At 42.4% G+C, this 16,140-nt stretch overlaps 1 protein-coding gene across 1 annotated transcript in view; it reads left to right on the top strand.

The window, feature by feature from the left end:
- Positions 1-112: 112 nt before the first annotated feature.
- The window catches only part of LOC125459998 (adhesion G-protein coupled receptor G2-like), a 75,202-nt gene continuing 59,174 nt past the window's right edge, over positions 113-16,140 (top strand). Inside the window, exons 1-4 of the mRNA XM_059651526.1 lie at positions 113-232; positions 9,483-9,714; positions 10,387-10,396; positions 12,768-12,883. Of these exons, the coding sequence (XP_059507509.1) occupies positions 113-232; positions 9,483-9,714; positions 10,387-10,396; positions 12,768-12,883 (478 nt within the window). The remainder of the gene's footprint in view (positions 233-9,482; positions 9,715-10,386; positions 10,397-12,767; positions 12,884-16,140) is intronic.

Below are 16,140 nucleotides of genomic sequence, written 5' to 3'. Positions count from 1 at the left end.
AGATTTTTTGCTGAAGGTTGAGTGAAATGTCAGCAGAACACCAGGCAGCTTTTGAGATCCTGAAGACATTCCTAATGAATGAACAAGTGTTGGCTGCCCCTTATTTTTCAAAATGGCAATTGATGCTGGTGACCTAGGGATCACTTCATTCCTGTTGCAGGATCATGAGCAAAGAATTGAGAAGCCAGTGGAGGATCTCTCTGAGGAAATGGGCCAGAGGAAGCGCACGACTGTATAAAACACAAATTTTGGATTACTAACACAGTGTGGAGCTGGATGAACGCAGCAGGCCAGGCAGCATCAGAGGAGCTGATGTTTCAAGGCAGGACCCTTCTTCAGAAACAACCTGAAGAAGGGTCCCGACTCAAAACGTCAGCTTTGCTGCTCCTCTGATCCTGCCTGGCCTGCTGTGTTCCTCCAGCTCTACGCTTTCATACTTCTGATTCCAGCATCAGCCGTTCCTACTATCTCTCAGTTTGGGAGTGCTACCAGCTTTTTAACACTTTGAAATCTACATTCGATGAAGTGACAGAGAACCATAATCTACATGGTTGAGAATCCACTGTGCATTCATTGAAAATTTAAAAAATCAAAATGTGAGACTACTTAGAAGAAGTCTTTTATTTAAACCATTTACCGTAAAGATTATTGCTGGAAAAGATAATGTAAATGTGGATACCTTGTCCCAAGTGAAAAGTGATGTAACAAGTTAAGAAATGCTAAGAATGTTGGTAGTTGTATAAGGCACACAAATATAAATCCTCACAGATTTGTACAATGTTTCCTTCAATTTGATAACATCCTTAACTTCCTTTTCAGGTCTGGATTACGTAGTCTTCTCAAAATCTTTCTTTCTCACTAGGATAAGATCTTGCTTAGAATTATTCAATATCACCTTAAAATTCTGACACTTGGTCATTACAATTGTATCCTTTAACCTAGTTACTGAGTTCTCAAAGCAGTTGTGCCTTCATGTCCTCATAATTCCCTTCGTTTAGGTTTATTTTATTAGTTTTAGACCCACACTTCACAACTTCAAGCTGAGCTGAAATTCTATCATGTTACAGTCACTGTTGACTTGAAATGCCTTTACTATGAAGTTATTGATGAATTCTATTTCATTGCACATTCCCATTAGCCTCTGCAGTGTTGACAGTCTTGCCAGAGGCTCAATCAAAGGGGGAAACGTATTGATCTGCAGACCTGGCATTGATATTGTAGATTTTCCTCCTGGTCCCACCTTCAAACTTGCCCCCACGGGACCAGAAAATTCCTGCCATGGAATTGGCCACCATTTCCCTGCTGGAAAGGATGGGCTTCAGCTTCAGCACAAGGTCTACAGTCCAGACCTTCCTCCTGGACACAATATCAAATGTTGGAATGGGGTTGTATCCCTCCTTGAAATTGGCCACCATTTTCCCGACGGAAAGGAAAGCTTTGTGCCAAGTTGGAGCCAAGCTGCACCTTTCTTGTTGACAGTGAGCCCAGACTTGCTGATTAGCCTGTTAATGTATTAAGCATTTCTGTATGCATATGAATCCAAGTTTTCCTGTACACTCCAACTGAAGCCCCCATCTGAGGAACTTGCAGCAGGAGCCATCTGTAACCACAGCCCCCCTTGGAGCTGGGAATATATAATCCTTTCCACTCAGTCCTGGCTGAAGTCCGCTTGTGCCTGGTAACTCTCTACGTACAGATCCTCCTTTCTGCCACCGTCTATAGAATGTGCAGTGTCAGTTTCAGAGCTGGTCACTGACAGTGTCGGGCCTAGTGTTCCTCATCAATTTCTTCTTCCTTTTGTCTTCAGCCTCCCACATCACTGCCTGGCCAAGGGATAGCACTTGGGTATCTGAAAGGGGCAGTGCTCATGGGTAACGTATGGGGAATGTGAAGGACAGAGGTGCAAATAGTTTGTGGGATGAACGGGATGTGGAATTTGGGAAGGTGGAATTACTGTGAACTAGTGAGTCCTCTGACTGTGTGGCTATCACTGGGCCAGTAAGAGGGGGATATGTATCATCATCACTGAAACAGTGAGCAGAAAACAGAACTGAAATAAAGTCAGGCATACTGTACAGGCAGGAGTATCTTAAATTTGAACAGTAAAATTACCAACACTCAAAGTGACGAGATAGGGCTGGCAGCTTCCTTCCCTAAAAGGACATCAGTGAATCACATGGGTTTCTCCAAACAATTGACAATGAAATCACGGTCAACATAAGACTCTTAATTCCTGATTTATTTTTATTGAGTTCAAATTCCACCATGGTGGGATTTGAACCTTGGTCCCTAGACCATTATCTATGTCTCTGGATTAACAGTTATAGAGTCACCAAGATATACAGCACAGAAACAGATCCTTCAGTCCAAAGCGTCCATGCCAACCAGATATCTTATATAAATCTACTCCCATTTGCCAGCATTTGGCCCATATCCCTCTAAACCGTTCCTATTCTTTTACCCATCCAGATGCCTTTTAAATGTTGTAATTGTACCAGCCTCCACCACTTCCTCTGACAGTTCATTCCATATATGCACCACCCTCATTGTGAAAAAGTTGCCTCTTTGGCCCCTTTTATATCATTCCCCTCTCACATCAAACCTATGCCCTCGCCCTGGAGAAAAGACCTTGCCTATTTACCCTATCCATGCCCCTCATGATGTTATAAACTTCTGTAGGGTCACACCCCAATCTCTGACACTCCAGGAAAAATAAGCCCAGCCAATTCAACCTCTCCCTATAGCACAAACCCTCCAATCCTGGCAGCATCCTTACAAATTGTTTTTGAACTCTTTCTAGTTTCACAACATTCTTCCTATAACACAGAGACCAGAATTGCATGCAACATTCCAAAAGTGTCCGAAGGAATGCCCTGTACAGCTACAACATGACCTCCCAACTCCTGTAATCAATTCATTGGCCAATAAAAGCAAACCTACCAAATGCCTTCTTCATTATCCTAACTACCCATGACTCCACTTTAAAGGAGCATTAAACCTGTAGTCTAAGGTCTCACTGTTCAGCAACACTCCCCAGGGCCTTACCACTAACTGAATAAGTCCTGCACCGATTTGCTTTTCCAAAATGCAGCACCTCACATTTATCTAAATTAAACTCAATCTGCCACTCCTCAGCCCATTGGCCCAACCCATCAAGATCCCATTTATAGACTGAGGTAACCTTCTTCACTCTCTATTACATTACCAATTTTAGTATCATCTGCAAACTTATTAACCGTACCTCTTATGTTCACATCCAAATCATTTACTTAAATGACAAAAAGCAGTGGACCCAGCACCGATCCTTGTGGCACACCATTGGTCACAGGGCTCCAGGCTGAAAAGTAGCCCTCCACACGGCCATCCACTTGATACCACTACCAATAATACCACTAGACAATCACCTGCCCAAATGTCATGAGTCAGGCCACAATCGGAATATTGTGAACAGTTTTGAGTTTTCTATCTAAAGAAACCTATACTGGCATTGGAGGCAGTTCGGAGAAGGTTCACACAGATGATACCAGGAAGGATGGTAATTTGAGGAGAGGCTGAGTAGATTGGCCATGTACACAAAATATAGAAGAATGAGAGGCATCATTACTGCGAATTGACATTATTTTGCATTCCATTTCTATTTTGCACACTTCCAATTGTTCATTCCCCTCAGTTTGACTTGTAATAGAGGTGCATGCAGAGTGAACTTATAGCAATGGGATCGCAAGAACTGCAGACACTGGAGTCAGAAATAACACAGTATAGAGCTGGAGGAGCACAGCAGGCCAGGCAGCTTCAGAGGAGCAGGAAAGCTGATGTTTCGGGTCAGGACCCTTCTTCAGAAATGGGCATTCAGGAATGAAGAAGGGTCTTGACCCATAACATCAACTTTCCTGCTCCTTTGAAGCTGCTGAACTTAAAATCATGTTGATGAATTCAGGAGGTCCCATGCTGGAATTAAATAATCAAGTCGTGGGAGGCGTGCATAAATTAATGTTAAACTCCTTTCTCTGCCTGCAGTGCTGTCCCAGATACCAACAGAGGGCAGAACATCTTTATTATTAAAAAAGAACTATTTTCAAAGTGCGATGAACTCACAGTAATTGGAATGCAGCTAAGAGTGAGTTTTATTTCAGGATAAAGACAGTAGATTAATTAAAATTCTTCAACTCTGACCTTATTGATCCGTCAAGATGTCTTGCTGTCAAGATAGTGGACAGGTCATGACCAAATATTAAGTTTCAGGTTCATGAACTTTGCTCTGTTATAAATAATGAGCAAATGCTCATACATGAAGCAGAGGCTCATGCACTCTCTTGGATTTAAAAGATGTGGTTTGTATAGACAGTCATTTGTGCCCTCTTAATCGTTCATGTCTTTGAGGAAATGAGCACTGACAGGGTTGATGTGGAGAAGCCGTTGTTCCTTGTGGGATAGTCTAGAACCAAAGGGTGAAATTTCAGAATAAGGGGTTGCACTTTTAAGATAGAGTTAAAGAGGAATGTCTTCTTTCAGAGGAAAATGAATCTGTGGAGCTCTTTATTGCAGAGAGCTGTCAGGTTTGGATCATTAAGTAAATTCAAGGCTGAGATCAATAGGTTTTTAATCAGTAAGGGTTATGGTGAAAAGGCAGGAATGTGGAGTTGAAGTTTATCAGATCAGCCATGAGCTCAGAGAATGGCAGAGTGCATTTGATGGGCAGAATAGCCTACTTCTGCTCCTATGTGTTATGGTCTTATGGTCCTTTATGGGGGCATCTGGGTGGAGATAACTGTAAATGATGATTTGGAAGAAAACCCGCTTAGAAGAAGCTGCCCAGTTCATATCTTCATTTCTGAGAAGAAAGCTCTCTTGTTGAGTTCAGGGTGAAATCAATTTGTTCAAAATCACTCACCCCTGCCAGCTGGAAGTTTCTGCCAAATTTGAAAAGGCAGTCCCACAGCTAAGTCAAGCAGCTGCCTGACATGATCATATTCAGAGAGTCATACCTTGCACACGATGTGCCAGTGACTTGCTCTGGGAATGATCAACATTGACTCCAATTCCCATAAAGACTCATGGCATCAAGTCAATCATGGGCAAGGAAACGTCCTGTTGATAATTAGCTTTCCCTCTCATCCTCACCACCCTCAACAGGCCAACAAATTGGTTTTCCTCCATCTTGACCATATTTAAGCCAATCAGATTCAAGTGTGACATCGGTCTTTTATATATGACAAATATCAGAATTTTATAAAAACTAATCGACCTCCACATTAAGTTAAACAATAATCAATAAAACATCTATTGCAAAAATGATGTAGACGATTTGGAACAAAGCCCTAAAATTCCCTCCCTCAGGGCATTGTGAGTCAACCTGCAGCACATGGACTGCAGTGGTTCAAGTAGGCAGCTCACCACCACCTTCTCAAGGGCAACCAGCGGCAGGCAACATGTGCTGGCCCAGTTGGTGATATCCACATCCCGCGAGTGAATTTTAAAAAACCATGTAATATTCTCATTGTCACTGTTTTACAGTGACTGAATTAATGAAAGTGTATTTTTCCCACACAGTTCTGTAAGATTTCATAGAATCCCTTACAGTATGGAAACAGGCCCTTTGGCCCAACAAGTTCGCACCAGCCCTCAGAGCACACCACACAGACCCATCCCCCTATAACCCACCAAATCTACACATCCCTGAACACTACAGGCAATTTAGCATGGCCAGATCACCCAGTCTGCACATCTTTGGACTGTGGGAGGAAACCCATACAGACATGGGGAGAATTTGCAAACTCCACACAGACAGTTGCCTGAGGGTAGAATTGAACCTGGGTCCCTCACACTGTGAGGCAGCAGTGCTGACCACTGAGCCACCTGTTGCTTTGTGCAACATGTTGTGGAATTCCGTAAATTGTTACGAGTTTTCTTTTCCTTCTTACATGTTTAACTTTCCTTGTTATTCTCACATTTGTCACCTTCTCAAAATAGCTTCCGTCTATCTCTGTCCTGCTAACATCTGCCACCTGACACCATTCACCTCAAACTCATCAGATGTGACTTTCCAGCTACTCTCCTGCACATGACAGAGAAAGGACAATAGGTAAGATCTGTGGAAGATAATAAAGGCCTTTGAAATGTCAATGCAAAGACGTATGCTAAAAATTCCTTATGTTGACCATTAGATAAACCAGCTGGAAATTGACAGGGGCCAAAAAAATGTTGAATGTTACAAACAGAAAAGAAAATATCAATATGTTGGCCATTGGATCAAATCTAAAAAAATACAGCGATCTCTATCAGAGTATAAAGTGGGGGGCAGCAGGGAAAGGCAGCATTGTCAGTGTAGTTGGATGACAAATGTCACAAAGGAGTTGCAGATAAGCTACAGAGGCTGTATACTGGTGCTACAAGACTGACAAGTGTAGCACAGCATGACAACAGATCACTCAGCAGGAGCAGCTGCAAGCCACAGAAATTTTGTACCTGTAAAGCACTTTGTTATCTCGGATTGTCCAGCATCTACAGTTCCCATTATCTTTGACTATTGCTTTATGTTCTTTCATATATCCAACAAGTTTATGCATTTTGCAAGCCTAAGATATCAGGAAAATAATAGTTGAAAGGCAACATGTACTTGGAATAACAATGGAAATATAGAGGTGCAGTTTGTGGGTAGTCAAAAGTGGAGACTGGCCTTTGGAAGCATTAAGTTGAACTTTGTGGTTTGTCAGTGGTGTGGAGGAGAAAGAGGCATTTCTTAACTGGAGATTGCTCGCATAAGAAATAGTCAGAAGGCTGTGTTTGTAAATATCCTTTTAATGAGGATTTATATCCGCATTAGTTCTGTGTATAATGCTTCGCCTCACACCCCACAACCCCAACATCACCCTCTATCTACACCCCCCCCCCCCACACACACACACACACACACACACACACACACACACACACACACACACACACACACACACACACACACACAGAGGAATGCTCCTCTGAAACTGTCACAACATTGACATTTGGCCCAAGTATCACTTCATCAGTTACCTTCGTGATCAAAAACATCAGAAGATGGTACTGCCTTTGACATATTGGGTTTCACCTCTTACTTGACCCAACATTTCCCCATATTATAGAATTCCTACAGGGTAGAAAGAGGCCATTCAGCCCCCTTGAGTCTGCATTGACTTTCCAAAGAGCATCATACCACCACCCAACCCTGCACCAGATTTTACCATGGCTAAATCAACAAACCTGCGCATCCTGGACACTACGGGGCAATTTTTAGCAATGGCAATCCACCTAACCTGCTCACTTTTAGACAATAGGAGGAAGCTGGAGCACCCAGTGGAAAACCATGCAGACAGTGGGGAGAATGTGCAAGCTCCACACAGACAGTCACCCGAGGCTGGAATCAAATCCAGGTCCCTGGCGCTGAGAGGCAGCAGTGCTAATCACTGAGCCACCATCCCATCCATCAACAGGTAACATTTCATGCTGGTCTTTGCCCAAATCAGAAATTGAATGAAAATGCCACTTTTTTCCATATCTTCATTTAAATGAGGCAGATGCACACAAACCCCAGCTCCCATTGTTCCAGGAAATCAACAAATCTGCTTACCAATGCAAAAGTAACTGCATAGGCAAATTTCTAGCACATATAGAATCCTACATTGTGCGTCAGTTTACAAACAAGACCAGCAACCCACAGGTAAGGAGTTGGTATTATTCTATTCATGTTTTTAATCTGTGCATTTTTACCATTTAAATCCAGGTTGACAAAGTAGATGGTGAATTGTAAACCTTCTGGTTTTAATATATTGTCATTGACCTAGTATTCCTGAAAGAAACTGAACAGCACTGTATGCTAGGCAGCATCAGAGGGGCAGGAACGTATGTTTCGGGTAAAAAAGGGTCCTGACCTGAAACATTAACTTTCCTGTTCCTCTGATGCTCCTGGACTGCTGTGCTCCTCTAGCTCCACACTGTGCTCTTTTTGACTCCAGCATTGGCAGTTCCTATCTCTGAACAGCACTATATGTTGTGTGTGGAATGCTAAGGGTAATTGCATATTTTCCTGCCTTTTGCAAATTTCTGAATATAAATATGTGGTTTGATGCAATGGAAATTTCATAATTACATGAGGAGAACATTCCTTGTGAAGTATTTTATGAACCTTTGTCTGTGCACTGTTTCATGGATAGCTGTGCAGATTTCTTGGTCTGTTATCGTGCTTCACAGTTCCTTCCAACACTGACCCTGCCAGGGTTAGTGGGACCTGCAGGAGGACATCACGTTGGTGGAGGTGGGATTGGTGCACAGCTTTGGGTGTAAACCTGGTGCCTTCCTGCTCTGTGTTTTCAGAAGCTCCTACACTGCCCTGTTTAAATTTGGAGTGAGGACTGTATGAACTCAGTAATACTCCTTCTACTCTCTGTGGATGCTGATATGACTCACTCAAACAGTCTGCACGAAGGTTCGGTCCTGTTTCCAGATCAGGAGTGAATTTCCCAGATATGTAAATTTCCATCATAGGTTTATGGTTTGTATGTTCTGGCCTGAGATTAGTTGGTTGAGACTCCCTGTAGAAAACCTATGGAAACACTGGGCAGCCTGACTAATTGGAATTAAAATTCCAAGATCACTCTCTATGTTCCTAATCTCCTCTGGTATACATCTGACTAGTTTGATATCTGCATCTGAAAAATGATAAGGGTCTGAGTAGGGTCATGTTTTATGTTGAAGGGAGTAATTTTGTTACCCTCTGTTTATTCAAACTGCTTGTGAGATGGCTGTCTGCTGTGAGACCCTCCTGAGCAGAGATCTTGTGACTGTGATAAGCCCAAAAGCACATTCATATAGTATTGCATTTCCAGTCCAACATCGCTTTTTTGACTTAAAATGAATTTGGAAGCACGATAGTTTTCAGTCAGTTACCCAAGTTACTCATTAATTGTATAACTGTTCATCTATTTTAGCGATTTCTTATCACTCGTTGCACATACATTGTACGCACAATTTTGTGTTTGTCTGATAATACTAGATTAGATTAGATTCCCTACAGTGTGGAAACAGGCCCTTCGGCCCAACAAGCCCACACCGCCCCTTGCAGCATCCCACCCAGACCCATCCCACTATAACCCACACATCCCTGAACACTGTGGGGCAATTTAGCATGGCCGATCCACCTAGCCTGCACATCTTTGGACTGTGGGAGGAAACCGGAGCACCTGGAAGAAACCCACTCAGACACGGGGAGAACGTGCAAACTCGGCACAGACAGTTACCCGAGGCTGGAATCGAATCCGGGTCCCTGGCGCTGTGAGGCCTGTCAGCATTGCCTGTTCATCTGGGTGATGTTCTTTCTCCATGGAGGGTCACCCTCATGTTGCCATGGTATTTGCTGCTGTCTCGCTGTGTTGTTGAGGAATTGGGGCACTCTCAGATTGGTGGTCAGTTTGGAGCCAGCGCAGATTGTGAGCTTACATCTTCCTGATCAGCCACCTGCAGCAAAGGAACAGCTTGTGCGGCTGTGCAGATGTGTCTGTGGTTATAACAGTGTATCTGGTTGCTTATGTCCATCGCATTCGATTGAGGTGACAAATGTTCTATGCAGTGTTGTCTGGTTCCTCTTTAAACAAGTTGCAGACAACTACCACCAGAATGTCATGAATGAATTTGCCCAGGTGTCCCACAACACCAAAGCAGTCAAACTAATACAAATACAAGCCGGTAGCAAAGCAAAACATTCCCACTTCAGTAGGAACAAAATTACAATAATTTTTAATACTAAACATAAAATCCCTATCCTATTTGGCCGCTTATGGTTTCAACACTTCTCAAGTCTCTTGTAAATTTACACAGTTGCTCTCTCTGTGGCTCTGTCTCTAGGTCTGCCAGGTTGCTTTCTTCCTCCCCCTCTCTGGATGGTCAGCTGGTCTCTAACTCTTTCCATGCTGGTCTCCTCAAAACAAGATTAGAACAATGAAAGGCAGCATTATTGAAAAATCCCACATTCTAAGGGGTCTTGACAGCTTAGACAGGGACTTGCAGGACAGTCTAGGGTCAGAGGGCATACTCACAAAGTAAGGGGTCACTCATTTAACCCAGAGATGAGGAAGAATTTCTTCTTTCAGACAATAGTGAATCTGTGGAATTCTTCACTGCAGGGGGCTGTTGAAGCTGGATAATTGTGCACATTGAAGCCTGAGATAGATAGATTTCCAATCAGTAAGAGAATCAAGGGTTGTAGGGAAAAAAAACAAGAAAGTGGAGTTGAGGATAGTTAGATCAGCCATGACCTCATTGAATAGTGGAGCAGACGTGATGGGCTGAATGGCTTACCTCTGCCTTATGTTACTACGGTCTTGAAGGCTAACTCATCTGCCCGGCTTCTGATCTCAGGCTGTGATTGGTAATTAAAATGTGGAGCCAATTAAACAGGCAACATGTGACAGATTGGAAAATGGATTAGATAGCTAACTAATAACTGCCATAGCTCCGTGAGTAATCTTTAAGCCTCTGAGTCCCCAAAAGGTTGTGAGTTCAAGTCTCCCTCTGGACATTAAGTACACAATGCCAAGTCTGGTGGCTTGGAGCTGTGTCCTTTGGATGAGACACTAAATCCTTAAAATTAATGACTGACAGAGTCTTAGTGAAAGGTCCTCCACCTCAAAATTAAATTTAAATTATGTCCCACCCTTCTCAGACAAACTCCAGTCTGTCCAAGGACATCAAAATCAGATCTGGCATGAAAAGAGTCAAATTGTTCAAATTTCAAAGCGATATGAAGCTGCTCAGTTCATGCTGGGCTCATGTTAATTTTGTGAACTTGCTGCTTACCCCAATGGCAATGTTATAACAACACTGGGCGGGAGCAAAATGCTTGCAACAAGATATGAGTAAAGGTCAGTTTCTGTTCTTCTTTGTCTTGGAAGAAAACTGCAGAAAATAAAGACTGAAACAAAAATCAAGACAAATCAGAAGATTCTGGTGTTAAACAACGATGTCAGCATAGCAGACAGAGTGGACACATGATTGGCATTACATTCAAAGTATCCATTCCCTCCACTACTGACACTCAGTAGCAGCAATCTGGAAATCTTGCATGTCTACAAGATGCTGCTATGCCACACTGGGGTAGTTGACTGAAAATCGCGCCCCACTATTCCAGGGGTTATCAAAAAGTGAAAAGATTTTTTAAAAGTACGCTGAATTCCTCAGTGTACCTGCCTTTAGACCCAGATTGGCATAATGCATGGTCTAGGTTTCTGTACTTAACAAGAATTATTATTTATTACCAAGAAATAGGCTCTAGCTGCAGACAAACAATGATGAACCATCAGCAAATAATTCCATGGGTGAAAACACTGATCCCTTTATTAACTCTCCCTTATACACATACACACACTGACATAAACAAGGGAAAACAAACCTGGGTGTTATAGGTGGAGAGAAAGACAGGGAAGGCGGTTCAATGTTTCCTGTTCTCAAGATTGCTGAGATGATTCTTGCGCGGATGAGAATATTGCTTCTCAGTCTTCCTTCTCTGAATACTTTCACTCCTTTACAGAAGGCACAGATTGGATGGTTCATACTTATAGATGTTCCCTAACTCATTAATTACAATAGCAACTGCAGAAGATAAAATAAGTCAGTTTTTTCAGGCTTAAGGTTGGTTTTGCTGCAGAGAACAGAGAGAGATTTTGGGTTGGTGGAGATCTGGTGATTTCTCTGTATCTTGTTCATGGTCCCACGCTGTTCAACCACCTGAGATCTGATCAGAGAACTGAGGAAGGGTCACCGAACCTGAAACATTAACTCTGTTTTTTCCTTCACAGATGCTGCCAGACCTGCTGAGCTTTTCCAGAAACTTTGTTTTTGTTCCTTAGAACTAATCACATTGCTGTTGGCAGGAAGAAGGCCTTTAATACAAATAACTGGTCACCTGTCCACAGAACAAACACCTACTTGTTATCGGCTCAACCTCCATCTCAATTCTTATACACTGCTGATCCTCAACTGGTCTGCACCTTCTCCTACTGCTGCTTGAACCAGCTGCTGTGTAAATAGTTCTCACAATAAGTGCCAAGTTACTTGCTTCAAAAATATACAGCAATCCTTCAACACAGAGCCTTTTTAGTCCACCATTAAAAATACTGAAAAAATAACAGACACATTCTTTACAATTCACTGTACAAATTCACCAAAGATCCTTAGACAGCACCTTCCAAACCCATCTCAGCTTCCATCTAGAAAGACAAAGGCAGTAGATACATGTGAATATCACCACCTGAAACATCCCCTCCAAGCTGCTCACCATCTCTACATGGAAATGCATCACCGTTCCTTCACTGTCGCTGGGTCAAAATCCTGGAACCTCCTCTTCTAACAGCAATGGGCTGCAGTGGTTCAAGAGGGCAGCTTGTGACCTTCTCAAGGGCAACCAGGGATGGGCACTAATTACTCGCCAGGTCAGTGATGCCCACAGCCCAAGAATAAATGAAAAAAAAATAGTTGTACTCCCTACCACTATGTATAAAAATACAGTGAGTTTCCTTTAGTTTTCTGGCTAATATTTATGCCTCTGTATCACCAAATTCAGCACATTTGGTTGTTATTAAATTGTTGTCTCTGGTTACTTATGCTAACATGACTGCAGATATCAGTGCTCAAAGGGGAGTTCTTGAGCAGACATTAAAATCACTGAGGTGTCTGAAATGCCAGTCATTCTGTGATACACTAACTTTTTCGGGTTTGTAAGATTGACTGTGCTCCCATTCCAGCAACTCCAACGATGCTCCTGCTGCAGCCTCTCAGCTAGCCAGACCAGACTGTGTAGCCAATGCTGAGGTGATACAGTCTAAAATCACAACCCAGAGGCCCAGAGCTGCTCAGAAAGGTATCTAAGTGAAATTCAGCAGCTATTGTGGCGACAATAGAGGAGCCTCAAGCCAGGCAAAACCATCAGCAGGACAGGCAGTGAAGAGACATACCAGAGCATGTAGCTCTTCTTTGTTTGCACTATAGAATGTGTTATGACTAGTCTGTTTTTTGTTGATGGCTTCTATTGCAGGATTTTGGCCAAGAGAACCTACACATCCCTTTGAGCACTGGTACTGTGCAGCAATGACGGCAACTAATCTTATACACTAGAAGATTACTGTATTTAAGCAGAATTTGAGGCCACATTTTTAGTGAGATTTTTATTCCAATTAGCCATAATCCAATAACCTCTCACCCCACTGATTACGAATTCTCATAGTTATTCAAACAACTCACACCCAATTAACTCTTAACTAATGTAATTATTAGCTGAGGGGCACTTGCAGTACAGAGGTAATGTCCCTCCTTCTGGGCCAGGAGACCTGCATTCAAGTCCCACTTGCTCCAGAGGTGTGCCTGAACAGGTTGATTCAAATGCCTAGATTGGTCATTTATTTCTTTGTTCCATTAGGTCTCAGGCATCCCTTCAGATATGTTTAGCTGATAACAAGGAGTGCCCAGAGACTTCTTTCTCCCTGCCTCGGATGATGGGATAGGGTGGCGCCATTGAATATTTTTAACACTAAGGCAACAGATTCTTATCAGGCCATGGGAAATCAATGGAGTAGCAAGAAATGTAGAATTCAAAACACAAACTGATCAACTGTGATAATCATGATTGGCAGACCAGGCCTGAGAGGCTGAGTGGCCTACTTCTGCTCTTAGAGTCATAGTCATACAGCATGGAAACAGACTCTGGTCCAAACAGTCCATTCCAACCTTGTTCCCGAACTGAACCAGCCGCACCTGCTAATGTTTGACATCCTCATCCCTCTAAACCTTTCCTATTCGTGTACTTCTGTAAATGTCTTTTAAACATTGTAACCATACCTGCATCGACCACTTCCTCTGGCAGCTCATTCCACACACAAACCACTTTTTGTGTAAAAAAGTTGCCCCCCACACCCTGTTTAAATCTTTTTCCACTCATCTTAAAAATATGCCCTCTAGATTTGAACTCCCCCACCCTAGGGCAAATACTCTCATCATTCACCTTATATATGCCCTGCATGATTTAATAAATCTCAATAAGGTCACCCCTCAACCTTCAACAGTCCAGAAAAAAAGTCCCAGTCTTTCTAGCCTATTTTTATATCTCAAACTCTCCATTCCCAGCAACTTCCTCGTAAATCTTTTCTGAACCCTCCCAGTTTAATCGCATCCTTCCTATAACAGGGCAACCAGAACTGCACATAAAACTCCAGAGGAGGCCTCGTCAATGTCCTGCACAACCTCAGCATGGGTCCTGACCCGAGACGTTAGCTTTCCTGCTCCTCTGATGCTGCTTGGCCTGCGGTGTTCCTCCAGCTCCACACCTTGTTATCCTAAAATCAAATGCCTGTGCAATGAAGGCAGGCATGCTAAACACCTTCTTAATGACCCTGTCTACCCGTGACACAATTACAAAGAATTACATACCTGAACTCCTGAGCCTCTCTGTTCTATAACACTACCAAGGCCCTACCATTAATTGTGTAAGACCTTCCTTTGTTTTTTTTAACCAAAATGCAACATGTCGCATTTATCCAAATTAAACTCCATCTGCAACTCGTCAGCACATTGACTGAGTTGATCAATATGCTTTGTTATCTTAGATAGCCTTCTTGACTGTCCACTACACTATGAATTTTGGTGTCAGCTGCAAATGTACTAGCCATGCCTTCCACATTCTCATCGAAATCATTTATATAAATGACAAATAAAAGTGGACTCAGTGCTGATCCCTGTGGAACACCATTGGTCACATATCTCCAGTCTGAAAGACAACCTTCCACCACCACCATTTGGCTCCTCTCCAAAAGCCAATTTTGTATCCAATTGGCAAGGTCACCATAAATCCTATGGGATCTAACTTTACTAATTAGTTCACCTTGCCAAACCTTATTGCATATGTTTCCATGTTTCATACATTATATTCAATTAAACTCTTAATAATGTTTGTGTTTTTCTGCAGAACTTTTACCATTGAACTGATCCTTTGAAACAGTTACAATATTGATATCTAGTTCAAGTAGTCTCACTGTATGAGTCACATAAATGCCTAATGGTATCAGAAAATAACCAAGTCTATCCAATTCTCATTTGGCTCAGTGGTTGTTCATATTCTTTTGGTCCATTAATGGGAGACATCTCCAATAATCAAAGTCCAGATCAACAGCTCTGGCTGGTCATGTGTGACAGTTCATTTACATTAAATTTGTATAACAAATCTAGTTTCCACTATTCCAGGAAATCAGGGTTATTTATGCAAAGTTGACAGTTTAGGCAAATTTTCAGCGCAAAAAAATCCCTGCGTTGTGTTTTCATGCACAAGTGTCTAGGATCAGGAACTCACAAGTAAGGAGTTGATATCACTTCATTTATGTTTTTAAACTATATATTTTCACTGTTTAAGGGCAGGATGACATATTAGGATGTGAATTGTAATCCTACTTTTTAAATTTATTGTCATCAATGTTACCTTCCTGAGTGAAATCCAAACGCTAAACAAACACAGAGCTAGAAGTCACAAATGTTATGAGATCATCCTATTTTCTGCAATGTTTGGAAAGTACTGAATATAAGTGTGTGGTGTAGTACACTGGAGATTTCATAATCGTTTTCTGAGGAACTCGTGTGTAAAGTTTTGTGTGAGCTTTTATAAGTACAACGATTAGTGATGTCTTACAAACACTGAATTCCCCTCATCAATGCAGTGTTTCATGGGCAGTTATGCAAATTGTTGCTGAATTTCTTGGCCTGTTATTGTGTCTCACATTTCCTTGCAACACTGACCCTGCCAGGATTAGTGGGACCTGCAGGAGGGCATCACATTGGTGAGGGTGGGATCGGTGAGCAACTTTGGGTGTGACTCTCATGTTCTCAGAAACCCCTAAACTCCTCTTCCTAAGATTGGGGAGGGAGGGTTAACTGAATGCAACAATGTTCCTTCTAGTCTTTGTGGATGTCACAGTGGCTCACACACTTGGCAGTCCACTCTGCACAAATGCTGGGATTTTAATAGTCTGAAGACGATTTTCTGGTTAACAAAATCCCTTATCCAGTTTCTACGAGCTGGTTTTTGCTGTGGTATTGATACTAATGGAATTGTCAAAGTGTGCCATCATTTCTCCA

The sequence above is a fragment of the Stegostoma tigrinum genome, chromosome 16 (genome assembly GCF_030684315.1).
Source record: "Stegostoma tigrinum isolate sSteTig4 chromosome 16, sSteTig4.hap1, whole genome shotgun sequence".
Lineage (NCBI taxonomy): Eukaryota > Metazoa > Chordata > Chondrichthyes > Orectolobiformes > Stegostomatidae > Stegostoma > Stegostoma tigrinum.
Note: the sequence above shows the minus strand (reverse complement) of the source record. Positions and strands in the feature narration are given on the sequence as shown.